Source organism: Mandrillus leucophaeus, unplaced genomic scaffold (assembly GCF_000951045.1).
Source record: "Mandrillus leucophaeus isolate KB7577 unplaced genomic scaffold, Mleu.le_1.0 Scaffold276, whole genome shotgun sequence".
NCBI classification, from domain to species: domain Eukaryota; kingdom Metazoa; phylum Chordata; class Mammalia; order Primates; family Cercopithecidae; genus Mandrillus; species Mandrillus leucophaeus.
The window spans coordinates 3,972,294-3,992,133 of NW_012102876.1; the positions used below are offsets into that span (position 1 = coordinate 3,972,294).

The 19,840-nt window shown below is 38.8% G+C and overlaps 1 protein-coding gene across 2 annotated transcripts in view; it reads right to left on the reverse strand.

Annotated features, from left to right (window-relative positions):
• CCDC83 (coiled-coil domain containing 83) overlaps positions 1 to 19,634 on the reverse strand; it is an 86,890-nt gene extending 67,256 nt beyond the window's left edge. For both annotated transcript variants that reach the window (XM_011984926.1, XM_011984925.1), the window contains exons 1-3: positions 19,428 to 19,634; positions 14,716 to 14,838; positions 6,455 to 6,539 (exon numbers count right to left, since the gene is read on the reverse strand). In XM_011984926.1, coding sequence (XP_011840316.1) covers positions 6,455 to 6,539; positions 14,716 to 14,810 — 180 coding nt within the window. In that variant the 5' untranslated portion in view covers positions 14,811 to 14,838; positions 19,428 to 19,634. The remainder of the gene's footprint in view (positions 1 to 6,454; positions 6,540 to 14,715; positions 14,839 to 19,427) is intronic.
• Positions 19,635 to 19,840: the final 206 nt, after the last annotated feature.

Genomic DNA, 19,840 nt, shown 5'->3' on the forward strand with positions numbered 1-19,840 from the left:
CAATAGCAAAGACTTGGAACCAACTGAAATGTCCATCAATGATAGACTGGATTAAGAAAATGTGGCACGTATACACCATGGAATATTATGCAGCCATAAAAACAGATGAGTTCATGTCCTTTGTAGGGAAATGGATGAAATTGGAAACCATCATTCTAAGCAAACTATTGCAGGGACAGAAAACCAAACACCACATGTTCTCACTCATAGGTGGGAATTGAACAATGAGAACATTTGGACACAGGATGGGGAACATCACACAGGGGCCTCTCGTGGGGTAGAGGGAGGGGGGAGGGATAGCATTAGGAGATATACCTAAGGTAATGGGTGCAGCACATCAACATGGCACATGTATACATGTGTAACAAACCTGCACGTTGTGCACATGTACCCTAGAAATTAAAGTATAATAATAAAAAAAGGTCCACAGAAATCTCCAACTGTTTTTTAAAAAATTCTGCTAAAATTTAAATATTTATTTTAAATTGAACAATTCAGTGGCATTTAGTACATTTATAGTGTTGTAGAACTGCCACCTCTATCTAGTTCCAAAACATTTCCAGCATTCCAAAGTAAAACTCCTTAGCCATTAGGCAGTCTCTCCCTCTCATCCCTTTCCCCCAGCCCTTGGCAACCAGCAATCTGTTCTGTCTGTATGAATTTATCTATTTCGGATATTGGAATAAATGGAATCATACAACATGCTGACCTTTTGTGTCTGGTATATTTTACTCAGCATATTTTGGATGTTCGTCCACATTGTAGCACGTATCAGTACTTCATTGCTTTTTATGACTACATAATATACCATTGTATGTAAATACCACAATTGGCTTATCCATTCATCTGTTGATAATGAACACCTTTGGGCTCTTTCAGTTTGGCCGGGCATTTATTCCAAAGAAATGGAAACTTTTGTTCATACAAATACCTGTCCATTAATGTTTATATTAGCTTTATGCAAAATGTCCAATAACTGATGCTATCAGCATGCATGTAACATGTACTCGAATACTTGTTTTTCATTCTTTTGGGAGTAGAATTACAGGGTCACATGGTAATCCTATATGCCTTTTTGAGGAACTGTCAAATTGTTTTCCAAAGTAGCTGAACAATTTTACATTCCCACCAGCAATGTATGAGCGTTCCAATTTTTCCACATCTTCATCACCACTTTGGTTACAGCCATTCTAGTATCTGCAAAGTGGTACCTCATTGTGGTTTTTATTGGCATTTCTCAAATAACTATGTTGAGCATCTTTTCTTGTGCTTGTTAGCCATTTGTATGTCTTCTTTGGAGAAATGCCTATTCAATGTTGAACTGATTTTTGACAAAGGTGTGAAAGCAATTCAATGCAGGAAAGATAGGTTTATCAACTAATAGTGCAGACGCAACTGGACAGCTGCAGGTAAAAAAAAAAAGAAGAATCTTGATCTAAGCCTCACACCTTATACACAAGCTAACTCCAAATGGACCATGATTTAAATGTAAAAGGTGAAACTACAAAAATTTTAGAATAAAACGTAGGAGAAAATCTTTGGGATTTAGGGCTAGGCAAAGAGTTTGAAAACTTGACACTGAAAGCATAATCCATAAAAGGAACAATTGATAAACTGGACTTCATTAAAATTAAAAACTTTTACTCTGTTACCCTTTTATGAGGATGAAAGACAAACTACAGACTAGGAGAAAATATTTGCAAATAACATATCCAAGGAAGGATTGGTTTTAGAAGATTTTATATATATATATGTAAAGCTCAAGAGTACAAAAAGTCTAATTATAAAATGAGCAAAAGACAAACAAGCACATGAAAAGATATTCAATGTCATTATCCATTAGGGAAATGCAAATTAAAACCATACTGAGATATTACTACACACCTACCAGAAGGCTAACATAAAATAGTGCATAGTGACATCACTAAATTCTGGAGAGGATGAGGAGAAACTGGCTTTGTCATATATGATGGTGGGAATGTAAAAGGTACAGCCAGTTTGGAAAGTAGTTCAACAGTTTCTTTAAAAACTAACACTATCATACTACCCAGCAATTGAACTCCTGGGCATTTATTCCAAAGAAATGAAAACTTTTGTTCATACAAATACCTGTCCATTAATGTTTATATTAGCTTTATGTAAAATATCCAATAACTGGAAACAACCCAGATGTTCTCCAGGTGAATGGTTAAACAAACTCTGGTACATCCACACCATGTTACTAGCCAGCAATACAAAGAAACTAACTGATAACACACACAACAACCTGGATATACCTCCAGGGAATTATGCTGAATTTTAAAAAGCCAAGTACCAAAGGGTTACTTATTGTATGATTCCATTTGTATAACATGCCTGAAGTAACATTATAATAATGGAGAACAGATTAATGATTGCCAGCGTCTAATGAGGGGGCAGAACTGGGAGGGGAGTGAGTGGCTATAAAGGATCACATGAGGGATACTTGTGGTGATGGAAATCTTCTGTATCTTGACTTTCCATGTTAATCTTGTCAATATCCTAGTTATAATATTGTACTGTGATTCTGTAATATGTTATGAGAAACTAGGTAATAGGTACATAGGACCTTTCTCTCATTTTTATAACATTTTTATAACTAAGTTAATCTATACTTATTTCAAAATGAAGTTTAACTAAAAAATGAAGGCCAATGAATATTAACAACTGAAAAATAAATAATTTACTACTCTTTAACCAATTCTCAGATATTCTGTTTTCTGGAATGAAATAGATTCATGTTTTATTTGCTTATAAATAAATTGAATTATTTTAGTTTGACATGTTATTTTAAAATGAAATATAGGAACTTGAATAATAGTAATGGAAATATCACTTGCCAAACTATTGCACTGCTAATACTTTTTCTAAATATGGACTTCTGCACTTATTTTTGTAGAAGTAGAAAATTCCTTTATCAGGTATGTTTTGAATCCTAAGTAAAGATATATGATTTTACTTATGTTAATTTTAGTAAGACAACAATAGCCTCTAAATTCAATCCCAGCTCAAAAATATTTACCATTATATACAGGCAAAAAAAATCCACAGATAGTGATAATTTTAAAACCACTACATACAAGTGACAAATAAATGTATATAATGTACAAAGACTTACTTTTCTTTCCACACTTGGCACAATACTTCTTAAAATAAATCCAGTTCTCCTAGATCAAATATTTAACACAATGACTATTCTTTTGAAGCATGTGATGGTTTTCATTTACAAAATTAAAAAAAATTTTTGTTTGATTTTTACCTTTTTAGAGACAGGATCTTAGTCTGTTACCCAAGCTGGAGTGCAGTGGCATGGTCATAGCTCACTGTAACCTCAAACTCCTGGGCTCAAGCATCTTCCTGCCTCAGCCCCCTGGGTAGGTGGGACTACAGGTGCACACTACGGCACCTGGCTACTTTTTACAATTTTTTGTAGCGACATACAGATATGAAAATTATTAACAAATAGATGGTTATTTGAAGCCATAGTGTTAAGTGAGATGACCCCAAAAAAGAATTAGAGTGAGAGGAAAGGGGTGAGATCAGAACTCTGGTAAATGTGATAATTAAGGGATGTGTCTAGGCAAAGAGCAGTAAATCAAAAATGAGAAGAAATGTTCAGAGAGGTAGGAGAAAAGTTAAGATAGAGTGAGGTCCTGGAACCCAAAGGAGAAAAGGGTTTTAAGATAAAGGGAGTGGCTGCTGAAGAGATGAGAGGTAAAGTAAGGACTAAAAAGAGTCTATTGGATCTGGCAAATTGGTCATTAATAACTTTTGCTAGAGCAGTTGTGGTGGAATAGTAGGAATGAAAGAATGAATGGAGAGTATGGAAGTAGACAGAGTGAACTATGGAACAGCTAATGAGGTAGCTGGGGCAATGAATGCATACTGAGAGAAAGAAAGGTAATAAATGAGGTGATAATCCAAACAGAACTAAATATACATAGGAAGAGATGATGTGTGGAAAAGAAGAGGGGCATTTCGGATTTTGGAATAACTGAAGAGAAAACATGAGTCATGTTAAATATCTATGACCTCAAAACATTTTTCCTTCTACTAGTGTTAGCATGAATTAACTCAACAAATATTTATTGAACACCTACTCAAGCTGGACTCTTCCAGAGAAACAAAGAAGTAACACTGAATTGCTGCTGCCTAAAAAGCTTGCAATTTAATAATGGAGATATAATTTTACACAATATTCCAACTTAGGTTGGCGGAATGAAAAGGAGCTAGCCAAGAAAAAAGCATCCCAGGAAGAGGAAACAGCATGAGTAAAGGCATAAATAAATAGATTGGTTTTTCAAGATTTCAAATAAGAGGTGGTAAAAGGTGGAGAAGTGATACAGGCAGGAGGCAGACAAATGCCTAGGCAGCTGGGGCGTGTCCCCTGTGAAATCCAACCTTCAAGCTGGAAACTTGGGTAAATCCTCCAACCAGACTGAGAACACACCTTCCTGTTTGGCCTGCTTTCCTCTGATTGGTCTTCATCCTTCACCTGTTTTACATATACCTACCCTTTCCTAATTGGTTTTTTACACTATTGTGCCCACCTTAACCTTTTTTGTATACTCAGAAACCAATCAGCACACACTCTCTACCCTGAACCCATAAAAAACCCTGGGCTCAGCCATATTGGGAACCCTCCTGCCTTTGCGTAGGGGGACCACCCCTGCATCCCCTCCCTGCTAAAAGCTGTTTCATCACTCAATAAAATTTCCTGCCTTGCTCATTCTTCGCATGTCTGCATGCCTACTTCTTCCTGGCTGTGAGTCAAGAACCCAGACCTAGCTGAGCTAAGGAGCAAAAAATCCTCCACCAGCAGCTGGAGACAAGGTTTGAGAGGTGAACAGGGGTTAGATTTTGAAGGACCCTGAAGACTTTAGTGAAGACGATAGGTTTTATTCTCTGTGCAATAGGAAGCCACTGAAGGATGTTAAGAGATGAGAGGTAAAGTAAGGACTAAAAAGAATCTATTGGGCCTGTCAAATTGGTCATTAATAACTTTTGCTAGAGCAGTTGTGGTGGAATAGTAGAAATGAAAGAATGGACCTGGTTTACAATATTCAAAAGGTAATTCTGGTTGCACTGTGGAGAATATACTTTGAGGGAAGGATGAGTAAGAAATTGTGGTTTAAATTATAGCAATAACAACATAAAAGGAAAGAAATGGATGATGTTCAGTTACAGAGTTATAGTTAGAATCTACCTCTCCTTGCTACTCACTGTTGGGTCCACTAATGTGCATTCTTGAGCCAGTCCTCATGGAAACAAGAACTTTAACTATTTCTGGCTCTAAATGATGGGCTAAGGGGAAAATGATTACTCAGTCCTGATTTGTTGTACTTTCCACAACTGAGTCCTGATCTACAAGTCCCCGTGCTGATCACTGGAGGATGTGCATAGGTGCCTTGATGGGACTCACTTCTCTTTAGTGCTCTGGATCTCATGTGGAGCCTGCATTCAGGCACCAGGCCAAACTGAGCTTCTGTTTTAGTCCCTATTACAAGTGAATGAACCTTGAGAATTGTGACAGTGTCAGAGTCACAGTTATATTACTGGCTTGTCTTGTCCACTAAATATTTACTGAATGAACAAACAAATTAGCCCTGTAGGGGAGACAGGAATCCCCATTTTAGAAGAGTGAAATTGAGGCTCATACCAAATCTGGCCAAAATGACATCAGCAGTAAGCTGTACAGTCAGGATGCAAACTCAGGTCTCTGACTCCAGACTCTATTAAAATTTGTAGATATATTCTTTTTAGACAGAAGCCAAAATATGTTAACTGTGGAAGTTTCAGGGCCCATGTAAAATAAATGTGTTAAAAGGGGGCACCCTCAGTATTTCTTCATTCATAAGATACCTTGAGGGATAAATTGTGTTAATTATCATTGGTTGCTTCCAAACTTTATTTCTGTTGATCTTTAGTCCCGATAGTCATATATAGCACCTTTTTGATATTGATTTTAATCTGATTTTCTAAAAACAGTATATCATCTTAAATATGCAATTAATAATTTTAACAACTGAGATTGTGCTTTTCAGATGGTATTTACATATGCTTACTCTCTGAAAATCTAAAAGAAAAAAGACAGATTTAAAATGGAGAACCAATGTTTTATAGTTTGGTTAAATAAAAAGTCAAAAGACAAATGTAGTTTCAAAGCTTTAAAATTTTGAATGTAAGATTCAGTGTCTTCAGGGTCTAAATAACATAATTCAACCCAATTTCCACTGACATTATAACTAATATAATGGCAACAGCCGTACCCACCTGCCTCACCTGTACAAAGAAACTTAAATAGATTGTAAATCAATCAATTCCAAGCTTTGAAGAAGATAATTTCCTACAGTATATTTCACCATAATCCACAAGTTTTTAAAGTCTGAGTGTAAATGTTTAACGACTACATATAGGTTCTAAATTTTATACTCACTCTTTCATGGTATTTTTGGTTTTTTTCCCTAAGTGTCTTTATTTGAAACATAAATCGCTCCACTGCATTTTCCTTTATTTGACATCTGAGAATCAACAAAGATAAAATGTGTTAGAATCATTTATCTTAGGAAATAAGAAAAAATTTTTAAAGTATTTGAAGTGAATTATTAAAAGTATTATGAAAACACATTTAGGGATAAAAACCTCTCCTGAATGGTTCTGAATCTATTTTACTCACTAAAATATATATTGTAGAGATAACTTCAAGGTTGTTTTTTTTTTTTTTGAAAAAAATCTCTGTTCATGTTTTGTATTTGTAATTTTATACTTTCTAATTGTTTATAAATAATTTAGCCTAAAGGAAAACTAGGAGAGGGCAAACAGAAAACATGCTTTCTAGAATTCTAAAAACATTCAGACAAAAATGACAAACAAAGCTAAGAATTTATAAGGGCAAGCTCACCTGCTTGAAATACTAAGGTAAACTAGGTATGCCTATTGGTTCAAGTTCATTAGTGTGCTATCTCTTCTACAAATAATAAAAACTTCTTTTCTGGCACAAATACATTTCTTTAACACTCAACAAGTATTTGTTGAGTGGCTGTAAGGTATGAAAGAGAGATAGAATAGTGCAGAAAGACTTCCTTATAGGCTATTTGATAGCTATTTGAGGGGTTTAGTATATCTCTTTAAAAATGGGCTGGGCATGGTGGCTCACACCTGTAATCCCAGCACTCTGGGAGGCTGAGGCAGGTGGATCTGGTTTTGTTTGTCTGTTTGTTTTTGAGACAGAGTTTCACTCTGTTGCCCAGACTGGAGTGCAGTTGCATGATTTCGGCTCACTGCAGCCTCTGCCTCCTGGGCTCAAGTGATTCTCCTGCCTCAGCCTCCCGAGTAACTGGGATTATACGTGCCCGCCACCATGCCCAGCTAATTTTTCTATTTTTCGTAGAGAAATAGAGTGATCTGCCCGCTTTGGGCTCTCAAAGTGCTGGGGTTACAGGTGTGGGCCACCGTACCTGGCCAGCAGGTGGATCTCTTGAGGACAGGAGTTCCAGACCCGGCTGGCCAACATGGCAAAACCCTATCTCTACTAAAAATACAAAAATTAGCCAGGTGTGGAGGTGAATGCCTGTAGTCACAGCTACTCGGGAGGCTGAGGCATGAGAATCGTTTGAACCCGGGAGGCAGAGGTTGCAGTGAACCAAGATCATGCCACTGCACTCCAGCCTGCACGACAGAGTGAGATCCAGTCTCAAAGTAAATAAATAAAATAATTTAAAAAAATTTATAGTATATCTTATATCACTATGATCTAATAAATCTTATAACTTTAAATCTGAGACCAAAATAAGGCAACAGAAATGTGTTACCTAAACCCTTTGACTCAATTAAAACCAAAATAAAACAAAAACAGAAATATAGTACCTCTGTAGTAGAGCAAAGAGTAGTTAAAGAATGAGAAACTCTGGTTTCAAATCTTGCCCTTACCACTTCTTGTCTACATGATCTCAGGCAAGTCAATTCCCTGGGCCTAAATGTCCAAGCTGTCAAATGGGATAACAATACCTAGCTCTGCATATTATCATAAGGATTAAAATAAGAAATCATATGTGAATGTTTCTAGCATAAAGTAAATGCTTAGTAAATTTCAGTTGAATTAAACCTTATATCCTTAGCCCTTTCCCCCAAACATCAATTATATTTGTAACATTGTATACTCAGTAGAGAGAAAAACTAGGCTCTTTCTTTCCCAATAATGAGAAAATGCAACATTAAAAAAAAAATCCTTTACTGGTCAAAAACCGCTCTGTTTGGATACTATAGAACTTGAATTTTAGACCTGATTTTCCAGTTCTCTAAGGATATTTAACCTCCAGAATTAAGAGGATTGATGGAGATGAACTCTATACTTCCTTTTCAGTTACAAAATTCTGCAATTTAAATGGACCAATATTCCCTTTCAAACAGTCATACATATAATGTAGATTTAAAGAGCGGAAAGGTGCCCAGCATGGTTTTAGGCATTATATAGTTTTTTTTTTTTTTTTTTTTTTAACAGAGTCTTGCTCTGTCATCTAGGCTGGAGTACAGTGGCATGATCTCGGCTCACTGCAACCTCCCACTTCCAAGTTCAAGTGATTGTCCCACCTCAGCCTCCCCAGTAACTGGGATTACAGGCACATGCCACCACACCCAGCTAATTTTTGAATTTTTTGCAGAGATGAGGTTTCACCATGTTGGCCAGGCTGGCCTTGAACTCCTGGCCTCAAGTGATCCACCTGCCTCAGCCTCCCAAAGTGCTAGGATTACATGTGTGAGCCACTGTGCCTGGCCTACAGAGATAATTTTGAACAACCTTCATGATCCTTGCCTTCAAGGAGTACCTTTTACTGGATAATAAGGAGTAAACACATAAACATATTGAAACATATTGTTTACACATTATGATAAATACCATGGGGAAAAATAACAGGATATAAGAAGGACCATAAATGGAGGGAACTACTATAGTAGATAGGGCAGGCTCCACAAAATAATAAGAAAATAAGGCTCTATGCTGCCCAGGCCAGCCTTGAACTCCTGGGCTCAAGGAATCCTCCAGCCTCAGCCTCCCAAGTAGATGGAGTTACAGATGTGCACCACCACACTTGGCTCATCTTTGACTTCTTACCTAAAGCTTACATTTGTTCAAAGATTTTGAAGGAGTGCCTTCTCTACCTCCCATTTTTCAGGAGATTAAAAAAAGTATTATAAATGAAAATTATCGGAAAAGAACCTATGCAAATGTCCAAATTACTCATATAATTTCTGCAATTATAAATATAGTAATACTGTTTCTTTACATGGGTAGAGCAGGCAAATGAATCTCAAGATGTGGTCTTCTTTGGTTAAACTGAGTCTACAGATGGGCTCGTTAATAGACCAATTCCCTGGGTGCAGCTGAGAGCTTTCCTTGGTGATGACTGGGCATGCAATGATTGGGCTGGAGACCACGTTCAGCCCCAACCCCATTGCATGGGTCATATTTATACTAAAAAAATTATTTGCTGTTTATCTGAAACTCATATTTAATTGGGCATGCTTTATTTCTATTTGCTACATCTGGCAACCCCACACTTAAGCCCACCACCCCTCCCTCAGAGCATTTAGGAGCGAATGGCCTCGGGCTTTGTCTCTTCTCCATTTGTGGAGTGAGCAGTTCAGGATGATGTGAGTGGCAGCAGCAGGCCTCAGTGGGGAATTCTGAGATGCCCTAAATGTTTTGGCAGCTTCACTGGCCCTCTTGTGGAGCTCATGGTAGCTGTGGGTCTAATTTAGCTGAGCCTCTCTTTGAAATCCACTTCAGCCTTCTCTGGCTTCACGAAGAGGTATGTTTTATCAGGAAGCAGATGAAGCTTAACTTCAGAACTCAACACTTTATGGGGACTTCAAGCATCATTGTTCCTTAAACACTTTTTCCTTTTTAATATCTCCCCCATCTACTCTCCCACCTAGAATCTGACATGTCACACTAGGTGCTGAAGCAAGTGGGGTGATAATACACCAATATACATTAAAGCAGTTTGAAAAGGATATGGCACAATTCTAAAGCACAGTGATATTAAATTGTTAGTAAGACAATATGTCATCTTTCTCCCACTCTCTATATTGTTAAAATGTTAGTAATGTGTCAATGTTCCCTTCAATCATGCAATTTCATTGAAAATTCTGGGAAGGAAAACAAATACATTTGAATTCCAAAAAAACCTATATTTTTGTGTTTTGTTCTTTAAACCCATAACCATATTCACATGTTTTTATATATCTATCCATATTCATTGTAGAAAACTGGGAGACAACAAGTATAAAGGAGAAAATAAAAACTACCATTACTTAGAGATGATCACTTCATAGATTTAGTATTGACAGTATCAGTTCTTCATAAACAACCATAGAAGTTCATGACCTATGTTCTGGGAAAGACTTCCTATATCCATGAAATTACCTGATAAAAGGGCAGGATTGCTTTGTTGCAGATGTTTTCAGAATATTTGAACAATTTATACTCAAGAGTGGGTAAGAAAGAGCTTGTTTATTGGTGGACATTTCATCACTGAGTTAAAAAATTTGTTTCCTGTATCAACAGGCAAAAATAACATTGTATTTGTTTTCATGAGTGTGATTTTGCTTTCAGACAAGATTCAACAACATTTACTCAACAAAGAAATTCTGAGCTCATACTATAAGGCTGTGCTAGATACAAGAGGTACAGAGAGGAGTAAAGAATAGTCTTCAAGGAGCTCACAGTTTGTTGAGGGAGAGACAAACACAAATGACCCACCATATTTTTTCCTTCACTTCAAATATTCTAACTGCCTTATCCATATAAAAACACAAATCTGGGCTGGGCACAGTGGCTGACGCCTGTAATCCTAGCATTTTGGGAGGTTGAGGTGGGCTGATCACCTGAGCCCAGGAGTTTGAGACCAGCCTAGTCAACACAGGGAGACTCTGTATTTATAAAAATAAACAAACATGGCTAACACCTATAATCCCAGCACTTTGGGAGGCCGAGGCAGGAGGACCTCCTGAGATCAGGAGTTCAAGACCAGCCTGGCCAACATGGCAAAACCCCATCTCTACTAAAAATACAAAAAATTAGCCGGGTGTGGTGGCGCATGCCTGTAATCCAGCTACTGGGGAGGCTGAGGTGGGAGAATTGCTTGAACCCGGGAGGCGGGGGTTGTAGTGAGCCATGATCATGCCACTGCACTCCCGCCTGGGTGACAGAGCGAGACTCTTGTCTCAAAAACAAACAATCACTGATCCAAATAAACTTGACTTTCAAAAAATCTATATCATAATCTCCATTTTTTCACTCATGACCATATTGTCACCTATTTCTATATCTATATTCATACTTATTATAGAAAACTGGGGGCAAGACAAGTATAAAGGAGAAAATAAAAATCATCATTATTCAGAGACAATAATTTTATAGACTGAACATTGGTAGTATCAGCTCTTCACAAACCACCATAGAAGTTCATGACTTTCTTTTCTTGGGATAAATTTGAAAAAAGTTCAGTTGCTCAAAAACCATGAATTAACTAACTACTACATGCTCATTGATTTGTTAGGAGCTGAGAGAGATATAAGAGGCTGCCAGGGAAGTCCTGGACAATCCTTCCTCTGATGGTGAGAGGGAGTGTGTTGGCTATTTGTCATGTGACAACAGTTCTGTCACCGAGGAACACATGGAATGCATAAACTGTCATCAGTAGAGCATGGTACAGAAGACCGTGGCTGTTCCAGTCCATGAGATTATTTACTTAGTTTTAACAAATACGAAAGAACAAGGGTATGAGATGTCCGTTATGCACTGGATCATGATAATTTTTAAATGTATGCCTCTTTGTAAACCTTTGTTAAAGAGGGGAAAGACTGGTTTCTGGTTGACCCAAAAGAGAGAGAAACAGCTGTTAACTGGATGCCACCAGTTACACCATGGGAGCAAATTAGAGACCAGGTTGCATTCATAGAGTCTGGCTTTTTGTTCACCTCTCCTAAGATGAGATGAAGGAAGTTTTCAGTTATGTTGAGAAATGAGTATGAATAGTATGTAGTTATTAATGTTACTTCAAGCAGAAAGTAAAAGGAAACAGATGAAAGCCTCTTCTCTCTTGGTATTCTGATCCCTTCACTCACTGCATCCTAAAAAGTATATACGAATATATTGGGGTCTCCGAAGGAGATAGATTTTCCCTGAATGTTGTTAAGAACACCATACATTTTTTATGGTACATTTTAGAATAAATCCTTCCTTTAGATTTTAAAATCGAAAATCTTTCTTGGCCAGGTGAGGTGGCTCATGCCTGAAATCCCAGCACTTTGGGAGGCTGAGGCAGGTGGATTGTTTGAGGCCAGGATTTTGAGACCCAGCTCTACCCAAAATTTAAAAATTAGCTGGGCATGGTGGTATATGCCTGTCATCCCAGCTACTCAGGAATCTGAGGCAGGAGGAACACTTGAGCCCAGGAGTTTGATACTGCAATGAGCTATAATCAGGCTACTACACTCCAGCCTGGGTGAGAGACTGAGACTCTGTCTTTAAACAACAATGACAACTCTCTTAAACAAAGACCTAGTCACTAGCATCATGGGCTCTCCATTTTCAACCTTATACTCCTCTAATAAAAACTTAAGTGTTCTTCTTGATCTGACCCTTGCCTAAATCACCAGTGTCTGCTCTTGCCCTGCCTCCCTCACCCTCCCTTCTCTCAGTTCCCAGTCTGATAAGCTCTTTCCCACCCTCCTGTCTTCCATAAGTCATGCTCTCCACTGTTCTGTGTCTCCATAATGCCTGTTCCTTTTCCAGAAATCAGCTCAAAGCTTTCTCAAACAAGCTTTTCCTAACTACTCTGACTAGGTCAAGTCCTTTAGTTACGCTGTTAAACAGCAACCTACAGTTTTCTTTCATAGTACCTTTGTTATAGCCATGGGATTTTTGTTTGTTTGTTTGTTTTGAGACAGGGCCCCTCTCTGTCACCAAGGCTGGAGTGCAGTGACACAATCATGGCTCACTGTAACCTTGACCTGCCTGGGCTCAGGCGATCCTCCCATCTCCACCTCCTAAATAGCAGGGACTAATTTTTATTTTGTAGAGATGCGTTTTCATCATGTTACTCAGGCTGATCTCAAACTCCTGGGCTCATCCACCCGACTTCGCCTCTCAAAGGGCTGGGATTACAGGCATCAGCCACCACACCATCCTGTCACTTTCTTAAAAGCTCAAATTCGTGGTTTATTGTCTGTCTCCCATGCTTCATCAAGGCAGGGACCATGTAGTCCTGCTGCTACACTCCAGTACCCAGCACATGACTTGCACTTGGTAAACACTCAAGTGCTTATTGAATGAGTACATGAATGAAGTACATTTCAGCCTTATGTAAGAAAAGACTAGCACTTATCTATTAATTCTCTAAGAATTACAAATTAAAACACCTACCTCGTGCCAAAAGCTAAGGTTCACAGACCCTCAAGGAGCTATTTGTTGCAATAAAACATAAACATAGAATAAATGTTACCTATGGTTTCGTCTCCAGCTCCTAGGATTGAGACATTATAAAAATTTATTGGCCGGGCGCGGTGGCTCAAGCCTGTAATCCCAGCACTTTGGGAGGCCGAGGCGGATGGATCACGAGGTCAGGAGATCGAGACTATCCTGGTTAACATGGTGAAACCCCGTCTCTACTAAAAATACAAAAAACTAGCCGGGCGTGGTGGCGGGCGCCTGTAGTCTCAGCTACTTGGGAGGCTGAGGCGGGAGAATGGCATGAACCCGGGAGGCGGAGCTTGCAGTGAGCTGAGATCACGCCACTGCACTCCAGCCTGGGAGCACAGCGAGACTCCGTCTCAAAAAAAAAAAAAATAAAAAATAAAAAAATAAAAATTTATTATTATTAAAAAGAATTTTCTGTAAATCATTTGGATTTGATATGTAGACATTTAGGAATAATGTAAGTCAGAATATCTAAGAAATAAAGGGTCACATAAAGGGAAATTTTCTCTTCTACTCTCTCCCTCTCTTTTTTTTTTGAGATGGAGTCTCAATGGAATCTTGCTCTGTTGCCCAGGCTGGAGTGCAGTGGCATGATCTTGGCTCACTGCAACCTCTGCCTCCTGGGTTTGAGCAACTCTTCTGCCTCAGTCTCCCGAGTAGCTGCGATTACAGGCACGCACCACCATGCCTGACTAATTTTTGGATTTTTAGTGGAGACCTGGTTTCACCATGTTGGTCAGGCTGGTCTTGAACTCCCAACCTCAGGTGATCCACCCACTTTGGCCTCCCAAAGTGCCGGGATTACAGGCGTGAGCCACCACACCCGGCCTCTTCTACTCTATAAATGCAAACTAACCATTCTGTGTTGTATTTTAAGAGGTAAGGTAGCAAGCTGTTGTATGCATAGGTGAGAGTAACCAATAAACAACTCAGGGAGCCAATACTACATTAATGAAAGCTGTTTCATAGCAGCTCTCATTTCATTTCATAACATAGTCCAAGTAGTTGTAGCTACTGCTTGGACTATGTTATGTTCAAAGTTTCAAAAACCTTTAAAAATATGTGCACAGCACAAGAGTGCCATTAGGCCTCCAAATCCACCTCTATTCTTTTGGCAGCTGCTGCATGCATTGTTTGCATTTGGAGTTATATGAGCCTTAACAATGACTGCCCTTTATCTATGGCAACTTTTGGATTTCAGAATAAAAACTTACTGATAGTCTAGAAGTGCTTCACTGGTAGGCAATTTAACTTCTTTTGGTGGCCCATCATGTGTATCCTTTTTATTTGCTTTCCCTGAGTTTTCCATTGTGCTGGTTAGCTATTAAGAAATATACCTGTTTAGAAAAGAGACATAGGAAAAGTGAAAAATTCCATCTTTGCCTCCCTACTTTTGTTTACTCTAGATAAGGTACCTCTGGGACTTAATACTGGCTTTCTATCCTGATTGCTTCCATGACCCCAGATCTAACATTCACCACAATGGTGGAACATCATGAAGTGATTGGATTCTTGATTCTGGTGAATTCCATGTTTATCCCAGGTATAGCATTCCCTCCACCCAAAACTTTCTAAGATACTCCTTCTCTTAGTTTTTCATCTATATCTGTTGCCCCTATCTAGCTCTTTTAAGAGCAAAGAACTGAGCTTTTTCAATCATTTTATTTCTCCACAGTGTTTGGCAGGAGAGATTAATTAAATGTCTATTAAGTTTTCAAAGAAAATGAAAACAAAACCACAATTTTCTATGAGCACAAAGAATCTAGGATCCAAAAGACTAAAGAATTCGAATCAGGATCCAAAAAAAATTAGGTTTGGGCAGGGTTGATATAAAGAGCAAATAAAAGCACACATTGAAGTACTTTTAAAATGGTTGATATTTACAAACCCAAATAATAATGTATTAATAATAACTGCTCATCAGCTATTAATTGGTTTAATACCTAATGATAATAAATCAAAAATACATTTTAAAAGGGAAAATCAAGACCCACTGTTCACAGATGTTTACAGTAAGCAGGAGTACTTTCATAGGTTTGGTTTGGGTACTAACGTAGACTTTTCAGATTATGGTCTTCCTTAACATATTTTTATCTTTTAATTTCCACTAATCTTAAAAGAATAAGTACGTAGCCTTAAATAAATGTATCAGTAGTTAGGTATGGTGGAAAGCATATAATATAACCTTTGTAATTATTTCTTTAGATGGCTGGAAACTCTCATGAGAGTAGGAACGATGTAATTCTTGTGCACTATTGTATTTCCTCACCAAGCACAATAGACACACAATAAATGCTTGTCAAATGAACACAGGAGTGGATGCATGAATGAATCAGGCAGACATGGGCTTTAATCCTAGATCCATCACTATTATCTGTGTGGCCTTGCATAGGTTAATCTTTTTGAAGAACTTCAGTTTCATCATCTGTCAAGGGAGAAGGATAACAATTCTACTCTAAGAGCTATTGTAAGGATTAAATAAGCTAATATTTAAAGCACCTAGCATAGTGTCTGAGATATAGAAAAAGGGCATATATCTCTAGCTCTATCTCCGTATAGTGCCCCTTCCTCTTTCCCTTCAGTTGTTTCTCCAGGTCAAGCTTCTTCAGGTTCTGGGTAACTAAAGCATAGAATGTCTGCCTGCTGCAAGTACAATGATGTGTGGGAAGACTAATCCATGAGGCTTGCTATTGTCAACCTTCATTGATTTGGATCACTGAATTGGCAATCCATGTAAATCTTTGTAGACCATTCAGCTCCAAAGTGGAAAAACTTGTTAAAATGAAAACACGCTTTTTCTCTGTAGACATGCTGCCTGCACACTCAGACTTCCAGTAAGGCTGTCTTTATGTCTGCGACTTTTCAAACCAAGTTTGCACTACTGTGTATGCTAATTAATTTGAGCATATACATGAATGCAAAATACCACAATACTTTCCAACTGAAAAGCACACAGATGACACAACAAAAAGATTTAATACATTGGTACATTAGTGTCCTCTAAAATATGAAAGTGTTGATAATAATTTAATAGGCTCCACACCAAAAGGTGTCATCATGATATCACCACAATTCACAGAAATTATCAGTTAAGAAAAGATTATTCTTTTGTTTCAGATGCAGAGTTGAATTTTTATATTATTTTCCATTTTAGAATTAGAATTTTAAACTTTATGGTTGCACAAAAAGCATAGTGACAAATGTTTCATTTTAAAACAATAACTTACTATTTAGTAATAATTTTTACCATAAAATATTTTATTTAAAAGTTAAAACAAATGTCAACATTTATCTCTTTCTAAGTCACATGGAAGAGATCAAGTGTTACAGTTTTTACCCGCGGTACCCATTTGGTGCTGGAGGAAAAATGACCTCATCCTGCTCAATTACCTCAGTTACCTGGCTTCTATGTTTTTAACTTTCTGACTAATGTATAATTACTTACCTAACTGCAGCTTATGGCAAAGGATTTTAATAAGATATGAGTGAAAATGTGGACCCATTAAAGCACAAATGCTTCATGCATAAACTCTATTAAGATTCACTGTTTCACACACTTCAAGAAAATTGGTAAGCCAATTGGACTGCCTGCTTAATAGCTGCATTTTTGCAATGGGCTAATGATAGTACCTCAACACCTATTTTTGCATTTGATAATGTGCTATAAGCCATGGGGACTTTCATAAACATTTACAAGGATTCACAGTTCCTGACCACCCAGAAGATTTCTCTCAGTAAAGGGTGAGAATCCTAGAAAAATATTCACAAAGTAAATGCAGTTATCTTCCAGGAAGGTTACACTTAGAATATCTGACAAATAGACGTCGAATCTGTCAGTAACTACAAACATCTATTCAATGCCTGCTCTGCATGGTGCTTTACCTGGCCCCCAGTTACAAAGTATAGATGAGGCAAGATGCTACTCAGAGAGATAGGAAGAAAGAAGCGCACTGCAGCAGAACTTTAAAAAAAATGCCCTACAAGAGCTGTGGGTACCTTGTGTGGATGAGGTTGGTGGGGGCCCCAGCGACATCCAGAATCATGTTGAGGAGCCTGTCTTTGAAGTATAACGTCTGCTTGGTGCACCACAGGTACTCCTCCTCCTTTATTTCGCCCTTCCAGGCGAACAACTGGAATGCCAACCTTGGCAATGGCAGCTGCCACATGGTCCTGGGTGATGTTGCAGCTGGACCACTGCAGCTTGGCGCCCAGGGTAATGAGGGTCTCAATGAGGATGGCCATATCCATGGGTCACATGGAGGCAGCTGGCAATGTGGGTGCCCTTCAGGGGCTTGGAGTGTTGAGTACAGCTCCCACAAGCACATCAGGCCCAGCACCTGGTTCTCCACGATATCCAGGGTTTTGCATCCCCAGGAGGCCAGGCCAATGTTGGCGACTTTGTAGGGCAGTTTGTCAGACACGCTGGTGGTGCTTGTGATAGACACGGCTGAAGGGGCCCAGGCCTTGATCTGGGGACAGGCACTGGGGATATGACACCGGACAGGGGGTTCCTAGGTATTTTATTCATTTTGTGGCTACTACAAATGAGATTGCACAGAACACATTTTTAACTCCATTAGAATTGGTCTCCAGTAAATGTTTTTAAAAATCCTGAATTAATTTAAAGCCATTCAGTGGTAATAGTACTGCCTAAGCATTACTTTTAAAAATTGAGACATCTTTTTGTATTGATTATGTATATATGATAGGGCCCAAAATCATTAGTGTTAAAATGTAAAATTTGTCTTGTTTGGAAATATGTTAAAATCATATATTAAAATCAAGGTATTTAAAAATATCTAGATGAGTGACATTTTCAAGTTTCACTTGGATGATTGATGAGGTACATTACATTAGCATGTATTTTCTTCACCAATGCAAATCCTTTCGTCATGGCACATTTTTCTACTGCAGTACCCAAATTATATTGGAGTCTTAGCTTTAAAATTAGTCTGTCTTCTGATCCAGAATTGCTAATATCAAATAGTTTGAAATGCAGTATATTACACTAACTTCTCTAGTAACCAGAACTACATTTTTTCCAATTCTTACTGTCCTTCAGTTTTAGAATTATCAACAAAGAAAAGAAAAATAACTGTGAGAATATTATTATTAGGATAAGGGAAAAATATGCAATAATGATGGTATCTCAAAAAGGGTTTCTTTCTACCTTCAAATAGCAGTAGTGAGTCTAAAGAGGATCTTCTGGAGGTGGCTGTAAGGCAATCCATGAGCCATTATCACATAGACTGATAAATATCCAGTCATTATTTTTCTCCTCTGTCATTACAGGAATCTTTCTTTTCCTTTTTATTTTGGGGGGGGGGGCGCTTAGATAGGGCACCCTTTCCCATCTCTTAATCACTTCCTCAACTCTCTCTTGCCCAGCAGAAAATTATGGGATAAGGGAGTGAGGAAACAAACATGGTACTGTACAAATGTGACAAATTCATAAAAGAAGCCAAGTTCTCTTTAGAAGAATGTTGTGGTATCCAGAGCAAGAAGTTGAAACCAATCTATGAATTGGGATATGAGGGTAAAGGACATCAGTAATACACTTAGCACATATGAAGTACCTACAGGGGAAGACCATTGCACTGATATTGAGAAGGATGCAAGAATATGTGAGGTTCTCACTTAGAAAGCATTCACTAGACTCAGAATTTGGTGAGAGGGGCACTAAGAGAACAAGACCGAGCTTGGTCCTCGCTCCTGCACGGAGTTGTATAACCTCGGCCAAGTCTCTGAACTTCTGACCTGTTTCCTCCTCCATCTGTCCTGGCTGCTGTCCGGGCTATTATGAGGCTCCAGACACTTTGGGAAAACTGTCAAGTGATAAAGCCTGCAAGAAGGGAAGGCATTCTTAGTCTGCTCTGCGTCTGCTGTGTGCTAGCGCCTGTGTGGGGGCACCGTGAAGGTTACAAACCTGAATCAAATTCAGAGCCTGCCTTTCGAGAGGGCAAATAATGTATCCAGGGATTCTACCGCAGTGGAGAGATGGGTTGACATTCTTACCAGATTAAAAAGGCCTGCCCTCCTACTCATCTCCTGGGTGGAGAAGAGGGGTAGGCCTATCAGAGCCCTTCCCAGCAGCTCCTAACGGCCCAAGAACGGCGCTTCGCCACAACACCAGGAGGGCGCGACCCCCAGGCTGATCTCGAAGCGGCGCAAGCCCAGGCCCGGGGACAGGGGCGCCCGTGGACAGGGGGGCCCGGGGGGGGGGGGGGGGTCCGTGGAGGGTGGGCCGGGGATGCTTATAAAGTCTTCAGTGTCACACTGGAAGGAGTCGGGGACCAAGAAAAGAGGCCAGCCAGTCTCCTCACATCCCCTCCACAGCCT